General features: G+C 33.8%; 1 protein-coding gene across 1 annotated transcript in view; it reads left to right on the top strand.

Annotated features, from left to right (window-relative positions):
* The window catches only part of LOC114329481 (caspase-1), a 44749-nt gene extending 36617 nt beyond the window's left edge, over positions 1–8132 (top strand). The window contains exons 5-7 of the mRNA XM_050643788.1: positions 7030–7277; positions 7483–7577; positions 7650–8132. Of these exons, the coding sequence (XP_050499745.1) occupies positions 7030–7277; positions 7483–7577; positions 7650–7861 (555 nt within the window). The 3' untranslated portion in view covers positions 7862–8132. The remainder of the gene's footprint in view (positions 1–7029; positions 7278–7482; positions 7578–7649) is intronic.
* Positions 8133–9837: the final 1705 nt, after the last annotated feature.

The raw sequence follows: 9837 nt of genomic DNA on the forward strand, positions 1-9837 counted from the left end.
CTTTTACTAGTTTGAGTTGCCTATTCCTGGATCGATTCAGTAAATGTTGATTACACGAATATAATCTCACGTGCTTTTTTAATGACTGTGCGTCTCTTTGTTTCAACTACTTATGATTTGAACACATACGCCAGGAAATGAACCTGAAAAAATGGCAAAACCTAACAATTTTTTCGTCCAGCATCGATTTGTACAAAAAAATTGGGATTAGACTCATTTTATCCTGTAGTTCATTTTCTATATTGAGCCGTTGTACGCTTTTGGTTTTTTACGGGTGATAACTACCCCTAATTGTAAAAAATTATAAAATAACATTTTAAACTTTAATATGGTCAGCATTTGGTTTTTATTAGTTAAATAATGATTTTTTTTATGCTTTACCGTATAATATCATAATATTTCAACTCTTAAAACCACCCTTGTTGCAGCTATATATAAAAAATTTATTTATCCTAAAAGAATGATTTGGCTTGCATCGATTTGCATAAAAATTTGGGATTAGGATCATCTCACCCTGTACTTCATATTCTATATCATGCTCAAGGGCGTTGATTATATTTAGGGGTCTAAACTACCCCTTATTGTCAAAAATTATATAAAAACATTGTAAACCTTAATATGGGCAAAATTTGGTATTGATTGGTTAAATAATGATTGTTTTATGATTTAGGATATATCATAATATTTCAACCCTTAAAAATCACCCTTAGTAAAATTGCAATTTTTATAAGTAATTTAATAGATCTATATCTTTAACATTTATTTTGGTGGGTAGTTAGGGGGTTGTTTTCACTGATTTTTTCGTAGAAAAATGTAGGTACCGACCTTAGTTTGATCATAAGTCGCTCAATTTTTATGCTAGAAACTGTACGTTTTCCACGAAAAATGCAAAGTTTTTCAGTTATTTGGCTTTGAATATTTCAAATTATGCATTTGACGAAAAAAGCTAACCATTAACATGCTGTATTTCAGTTTGTATTGGTTGTAGAAAAATTATAAAAAAATGATTTTGTTTGTTTTTCTAAAAGATACAATTTTTAGAGCTACAGTTTTTGATTAAATGTATATTTTTTAAGATTCTCAGAAAACCCTCTAAAAAAGTTGATTTTTTCGTCGAAAAACTGTATTTACAACCGCGAATAACTCGAAAAATATTAGTTTTACGAAGAAAACGTGAAAAATATTTTTTTCGTAGAATTACATTTTCCATCGATTTCCATAATTAAAATGTAATAAAAAATTCCCAAGATGGGGTGGCAACCACCTTTAAGATTTTAGCGTATAGCGGCATGACATAGAAAATGATCCTTGGGCTATTCCCTACCTTGTGTGAAAATTTCAAGTAAATCCATTCTGGAGGAAAAAATTGCAAGCCAAAATGCTTCATTTCCTGGCCTAATATCCAGTAACATTATTTAATTTCTTGAGGAAATCGCAATCTTTCCAAAGATCATAAAACCTACATACAGAAACTTACCATGCCAAAACAATAAAATTGTAAAATTAATCTTATCTGAATTTTCTAATTATAAATACATCTATACAGATGGTTCAAAAACATGTAATAGTGTAGGTAGCGCTTATTATGTTTCTAATATAAAAAGTGGTAATTCTTTTAGACTACCTAAATGTACATCTATCTTCACTGCCGAACTTTATGCTATTGAAAGAGCCCTAACTTACGCGGTTGAACAGAACTTTGGAGACACGGTTATACTATCAGATTCTTTATCTGCTCTTGAGGCAATATCGCAACCAATAACCAAAAAACACAACAATGAGTTGTTATGCCATATTAGAAAGACAATCGCTCGATTTAAAAATAATAGCAGTGACTTGGTCTTTATCTGGGTAAAAGGACATGCCGGAATCAAAGAAAATGAGATAGTGGATGAAATGGCAAAGAATTCAGCAACTTTAAATGAAATAGTAGATTTAACAATCTCCAGCGATTACATTCCCGAGTTGCATAAAAAATTAAGAAAAAAATGGGAAACTATTTGGCTTAAGTTTGTACAAACTTCGAGGAATCCATACACTAACATACACCCACAACTTCCGCAAAATATCCCACATATATTTGATTATCACGTTACTCGATTTTATTCCACATCCCTAAGTCGCTTAAGATTAAACCATGGCAATTTTCCTGCACATTTAGCTAAAATAGGAATGCGTATCAACTCTCTCTGTTCATGTGATAACTACTCTACTGCAGATTTAAATCATATAATCTTTAATTGTGAACTTAATAAAAACCATACGAAAGCACTAATTGCTAGACTTCAGGAGCGGAATGTAAGTTTACCGCTGAATATTTCACATCTACTAAGCTTCAATACCAAAACCATTAATGATATTATCATACAATTTCTTAAAGATTCTAAAATAAAAATTTAATATGACATCTTCAATCTTCAACTTTCAAATATCTGTGGCAAAAAGTTTATCTAATGCCATCCCCTCTTTGTGAACACACACACACAGAATCGGTTGTTTGTGTGAATCAACTCTTACTAAATGGCATTGGGAAGAGTATACTTTAACTAGTTGGAGTCTACTTTTACTAGTAAATGTTGAATAAAAATCTTCATTTTATATTTATAATCAACTTTTACTGAAACCAGCCGTTTGAGTTGACTCGAACTAGGAATAGTCAACTTTAACTAGATAATCAACTTGCACTGTAACATATATATTTTTTATTTTCTTCTGTTATTTTATTATTCCACAACAGTCCGTGTAACTGTCTAGGCTTGAAAAATCCTGGAATGTATTTCTTCATTACTAAATGCTTTTGATGTTATTTGAACTCCCAAGTATTTGAATGATTAAGTTGATGATCCCGTTTCAATTTGTAGGCTTTCTGATTTTTCTCCTGCAACTAAATTCTCGGTTGTTTGTATATCAATTGTGAGACCCCACGTGATATACTCTTCATTCAAATTTTCAGCATATAGTCTATATCACTGCCGTCTTCAGCTAAGTGTCTCATGTACAATCTCTCGTTTTCGATTGGAATGCCCATATATATTGCAGCACTTTCTTCTCCACACTGAGAGTGCCTCATTCAGATATATTTTGAAGAGTGTTCGCTCCGTGCGTGACCATAGTGGGATACACGAAACTATGCCAGCGCCCGTAGCAGCGAAATATGACAACTTTGGCGAATATAATCATTGAATAATAATTTTTTCCGCTTACCTTATTATTGCCGTTTTGATTTTTATTATTTATATTTATATTATTATACTGACTTTCTTTCCTTCCCCGATCTGGTGGTATATTCTTATCGTCATCCATTTCCATTTTGTTTACAAACACACCATAAAATTAATAGTTCAATAGACCCAGCTAATGTTAAAATCTGGTAATAATTTATTAATCTGGTTTATTTTTTAACCAAGAGGAGTAAACTAAAAAGACAGATTCACACCCAAGAAAGTCACTAGAAAAGTCACCAAATACATCTTCTTTTTTGGTTGATCATGTCGGCCTTTAACGGTAATCCATAGATATTAAATTATGATAATACGTCGCTAAAGAGTTCTAAAAACAACTGCTTTTTATATAAAAGCAATGTAAAAATCTAAACATTAAAGGAATAACATAGGAAACACAAAAAATCGCTGATATAACTTAATTAACCTATGAAATGCCAATAATGTCAAAGTTGATAAATATCATTAGTGTCAAAATTTTATAAGAGTGGAGTATACTTGCTTGCGGTTGGACCAATTACAAACAAGCATTACAGTGCGGTAAATTTGAATCACTCCTCTTGGTTTAAAAACAAACTATAATTGCTTTCGATGTGCACTGAATTAATGTTAACACCGACAACTAAACTATAACGAAAAATGTTGTTCTGAAGCTATTTCCTTGTGGCATTTTTATGATTAATTATTTATATGGGAAATAAGCCACAATTAAAATGAAAAAAATAATTTTATTAACGTTTCGACGCCCAAATCGGGTGCCGTTGTCAAAATACAAAATATTACTGAATTATTAGTAATATTTTGTATTTTGACAACGGCACCCGATTTGGGCGTCGAAACGTTAATAAAATTATTTTTTTCATTTTAATTGTGGCTTATTTCCCATATAAATAATTAATTATAACGAAAAAGTGAAGAAAAACCCTTAAAATTGATACTTTCTTTAGAGAACTTTCAAATATCCGCTTTATTTTGTTTTGACGTTTTTTTGACACTGGAACTTATTGTTTGTATAATAAATTTTATCAAAAATGGTAAATAAAATATTAAGGCGGAGACAGATATCCGCGCCGCGAACTCCGCGCCGTGTGAGCGCCGCGCGTTCGTGGCGCGGCTATTGTTCGTTAAAATTTTTCATTTTGACGAACCAGAGGAAACTTACGAACGTTTAGTAATTGTAGATAATCATGTCTCTGTCCTGTACTTCTACTACATCTTATTTTGGTATTGTTCTGAAACTAGTTTCTTGTGGCATCTTATGCAATTTTCTATTTTATGTGGAATAAGCCACAGTTTGAGTTTGAATCAAGTTTATTTGACGTTCCAAATAAACAGTAAAAATATCTCTAATAAAATATTTCAAACGTTTCGTGTTGATTTTGAGAGTAAACTAAATGTACGAATAAATGTTGCACTAACAGAAGATTTCACTGTAATCATTTATGATTTTTCTGATATTCTCTGATTTTCTTTCTTTTGATTTTCGGATATTCTTAAGTTAAAGTTGATTTCATGTAATCGAATGAACTTATCATCTTCCAATAAAGTCAACCCTTTCGCGTTTCTGATCTCCTGATATGAAATCGTAAAAATTGTCGAATTTTAAGCGAAAGGCCATACGGGCGACAATTTACGGCGCCGTAAGAGCAGTAAACCTGACATTGGTTGACTAACTACTTCATCCACAATTGGTTAGTCAACCAATGCCTCGTCAAGTTTACTGCTCTTATGGCGCCGTAAATTATCGCCCGTATGGCCTTTTGCTAAGCGATTGTTTCGGTCCTGAACATTTCAGGGACTACCTTTTTCGCTTTCCGGTTACACAATTATAATATATCTGCTTGTTCCTGCAACCAGAAAACTACCAGAAACAAAATTGGAGAACTATAGGTTCTTCCAAGTTGTGCGTTACCTTTTTCGCTTTCCGGTGACCCAATTATAATATATCTGCTTGTTTCTACTCCGTTGCTTCATCAGAAGCGAAGTTAGAAAACTATAGGCTCTTCCAAGTTGTGCGTTACCTTTTTCGCTTTCCGGTGACCCAATTATAATATATCTACTTGTTCCAACTCCGTTGCTTCACCAGAAGCGAAGTTAGAAAACTATAGGTTCTTCCAAGTTGTGCGATACCTTTTTCGCTTTCCGGTGACCCAATTATAATATATCTGCTTGTTTCAACTCCGTTGCTTCACCAGAAGCGAAGTTAGAAAACTATAGGCTCTTCCAAGTTGTGCGTTACCTTTTTCGCTTTCCGGTGACCCAATTATAATATATCTGCTTGTTTCAACTCCGTTGCTTCACCAGAAGCGAAGTTAGAAAACTATAGGCTCTTCCAAGTTGTGCGTTAACTTTTTCGCTTTCCGGTGACACAATTATAATATATCTGCTTGTTCCAACTCCGTTGCTTCACCAGAAGCGAAGTTAGAAAACTATAGGCTCTTCCAAGTTGTGCGTTACCGTTTTCGCTTTCCGGTGACACAATTATAATATATCTGCTTGTTTCAACTGCGTTGCTTCACCAGACACGCGTTGCTTCACCAGAAACAAAGATAAATTTTTAGTTTATGAATGTTTTTTTGATATTGATAACTATTTCCGAAGTGAAAGTCGAAACGTCAAGTAAACTTGATTTCAAACTTGAATTTTGGCTTATGCCCAAATAAAATAGTAAATTTTATTTTGTATTTCTCACGCCGGTAAGAACACAACATTGAAATGACTTTTTTACATTGGTCTGCATGTATGTTTTTTATTTCAGCTTCTATTTCTCTTCAGATATCGGCTTTAAGTTGTTTCTTTAAATGGTTCTTTGTTGAGGATCCCACAATACTGATTTTCCACGGTAAACATCAATAAGTTTGATATTTCCTTCCGACCACTCCATTCATTACTAACAAATATTCAACTCAGGCGCGCAAAAACCAACAAACCATTTGCAAACCCGTCCAAATACGTATCGCGAACAACGAACTGTCAACACTGATGGAATCGCCATAAAACGAAGTTAATGGCGCCAGGATGAGATAGAAGATAATCAGGTAAAGGAGGGAAGATAATCGGACAGTGCTAGTCAGGTACATTGTAATTGTAGCAAATTTTACCTGACAATTTTCTGTCTCTCTCATGTCTCTCTAGAAGTGCTAGAACCTCTCTCTTGTATGTTGGCGCCTATCTCGCTTCACTGTTGGAATGGGACGGAGCCATTCCATCAGTGTTGACAGTTCATTGATCGCGAACCATCAAAGCGTTTGTTGAAAAACCGACAGAAGCTAGATCGTGGTGCGCCGTGTGCGTGCCGTTTGTGCGCCACTTGAAAACAGGTACTAATCTGTGTATATGTAAATTTATAACACTTGTTGAACAATTTTTTCTATATACTTTTTTGTATAGATTTTGTTACTATGTGCTTCTGTCCATGTCATTAATATAATAAGGTGACAACATAGTAATTCCTGTAATACTTTCTTGTAGGCTGTGTTTTAGTAATTCGTTCGGTATACACTGTGGTCCGCATGCTTTTCGATTTTTTAGAGTTCGTATTGCGTCTTCGACTTCCTGTACCTACTGTTATTGCATCGTTTTTCATTTCATATTGTTAATATAAATAAAGAAAATAAAACATTACAATATGTTGCATTATCTTTCTTCTATTAAATCTATTCCACACTATATCTATTAAATGTAATTGCTAACATTCTCTCATAGTCAATTGGAAAGCTATTGACAGGAAGACATGGTTGATACATCTAAATTTCTATACCAACTGTTGTATACACTAAAAAATAATATTGTTGTATAATTATTTTAGGAAATGAAAAGTAAACTTAACAGCTACAGACAAAGTAGAGATGTCGGCAGAGGTGACATATTAATTGTAATAGTAATGAGTCACGGGAACAATGCGAGGGGCAGTGAAGAAATACCAGGAGGGTTTACAAAAATTCAGACCTCCGATGACAAATATCTGAATGTTGACGAAGTTCTATCGGAGTTTACCAACGATAGGTGTGCGCCGATGAAAGGAAAGCCGAAAATTTTTATCTTCCAATGTTGCAGGTAAGATGTGTATTCTTGAAGGTGTTTTAAAAATCACGTGAGACCGCTATCAAACCAAGTTTCATATGTATGAATGCATAGAGACTTATTTAACACTAGAACACTAAAGGATCGTTTTTTCTCTACTATTTATTATCACCTAGCGTCCTAGCACATCCATTTGCCTCTTTAAATACTTTTACTTTATCTATTGTTATTATTATAGGGGACATAGAGAAGAATTGCAAATTGATGCGGTTCCTTTTACCAACATTGTAAAAAAACACGCAGACATGCTGATTGCGTTTTCTACTGTACCAGGTGAGTAATCATTCTTCCATTTCATTGGTGAACATGACTTTTCGCTAATATGCTATTTATTTAAATGTTTAGGCTTTTCTTCCATAAGAGCGCCACAAGAAGGATCGTGGTATATCCAAAGTATCTGTGATGTATTTAAGCAGCATGGTAAGCAACACCACGTAGAAGATCTGTTGAAGCTTGTAGATCAAGAACTGTCTAGAAAGCATCACACCTTTAAACAGACCTCCACTTATGAAAATAGAGGCTTCAAGCAATGTTACCTAAACCCCCGCAATATATAGATGAATGTTCAAAGGTGCCTTTATAGTTAATAATAATGTTCCAAACGTGGTGAACATAAACTAATTTGTGCTAGTTCGAAGTTACGATTTCTGACGGTTGACAGAGTCTAATATGTACTTTACTAGAAGTGTTTACATAGTAAACACTTCGGAAACAAACGAAAAATAAAAAGAAGACGTTGCCCTTGGGGAGTGCCGACAGAAGTGAATACTGATACAAATATGAGTTATTACTATATGTAGGTTAATAAAACTTTATGTCTGCTTATTATTGAATTGTTAATCTTTTTTATAATACCATTTTTAGTCGAAGATCCCACTGCAGGACCCCGATTTTTGACTCTTCGCTTCGTTATCGATCATTCGCTATCCTGTACTCTACAGATACAGATAGCGAATGATCGATAACGAAGCGAAGGGTCAAAAATCGGGGTCCTGGACCCCGAATCACTACGTTAATATGTTATTTAATTAAACCACATTTCTATATAAATTTAAGAATAGGAGAATACATTGGTAACAGGTTGCCAGTCAAAAAGCGGCCACAAATAATTTTAATTAATAGTAATTCATTTTTGAAAAAAAAATTCGTTCATGACATAGGTGATTGATTTTTTTATATCAAATTAACCCTTAAGTGGTACGGTGAAATAAAGTTACGTAAATTGTCTTCTGGGGTCTCCGCGGACCCCAGACTAAAATATTAAAAAAATGGGTATTGCAACTTTTGATCAAGCATTTTATACTACACATACATACCTACATACATTTAGACTACAAAACACAATATGTATAAACATAGTATAGAATTGTTTTTCAGAGCAGTCGCTCGCCTCTAAAATCCGAACAGCTATGATGATTGCCGACCTCCGTCGCGGAGATGGCACTTGAAGAAGATATAATTGTTTAGAAACATTTGGAGCAAACTATATTTACGTGAATGGTGAGTGTGATTTCGGCATTTTTCACACTTGCTTAGTTTTTTTGTCAGCTTGTCTTGGACAAAAGTGGCATCTTCATTTTCTGACCGGTTCAGGTTCAACAGAGAGTGCAGGAAGTGGAGTACTACCAAGATTGGTTGTTATATATCTTTATTCATCACTATGTGGTCGGTGGATAAAATACATTAACGGTACAGTGGGGTCTTTTAAGATTTTTCGTTACTGTTTCTCCAAATTAGAGTTTACTTTAACACGTGTTGCATATCAAACCATAGGAATACTAGTAATGGAAGATTACATAGTCACAATGTCATGTATTAATTAGTAACAACGTAGTATTAGTAGAATTAGTAGTAGCAAAACTACAACGCATATTCTTTGTCCTAGTGTCCACTGAGACCCCACAATACCACTTAAGGGTTAAAGCTAATTCTTTTTCTAATACGACGGTAAGATTGTTTGACAATGTTTAATGGCGAATATGAGTTGTTAAAGCAGTCATCTTGTCAAACCAGTGGCGTTGCACGCTAGCTGTCTTTCACTTTATCTCATGGTACCTCGCGTTTTTACCAGCTGATAACGCTAATTTATACCCATATAGTAACTGGAGAAACCTTAGCACAAAATACGAAGATCTAACCTAAAACACTTAAATAAAATGTGGTTCCTTACTGAGTTACAGGGTGTTTTATCTAAAAATTATAAAATTTATCTAAATAAAAGTATAGGTGCTGTACAAGCTACTAAATTATATTAAACAAACGTTTCTGGCTATTACCAGAGGCGTACGACGGGGGAAAGTGAATGGTTGACCCTTTCCAAATTCTACGCCACTGGCGGAATTTCTATTTTAGTTCAATTTTTGGATTCTCCAATACTTTCTATGAAAATAACATACTCTTCATTCGTAACGATAAAGTCATTAGTTTTCGAGATCTTTGAAGTTAAAAATGAAACAACACATTTTGATTAATGTATTGTGTCGCTTCATTTTTAATTTCAAATATCTCGAAAGCTAATCATTTTATCGTTACG

Source organism: Diabrotica virgifera, chromosome 2 (genome assembly GCF_917563875.1).
Source record: "Diabrotica virgifera virgifera chromosome 2, PGI_DIABVI_V3a".
NCBI lineage: Eukaryota > Metazoa > Arthropoda > Insecta > Coleoptera > Chrysomelidae > Diabrotica > Diabrotica virgifera.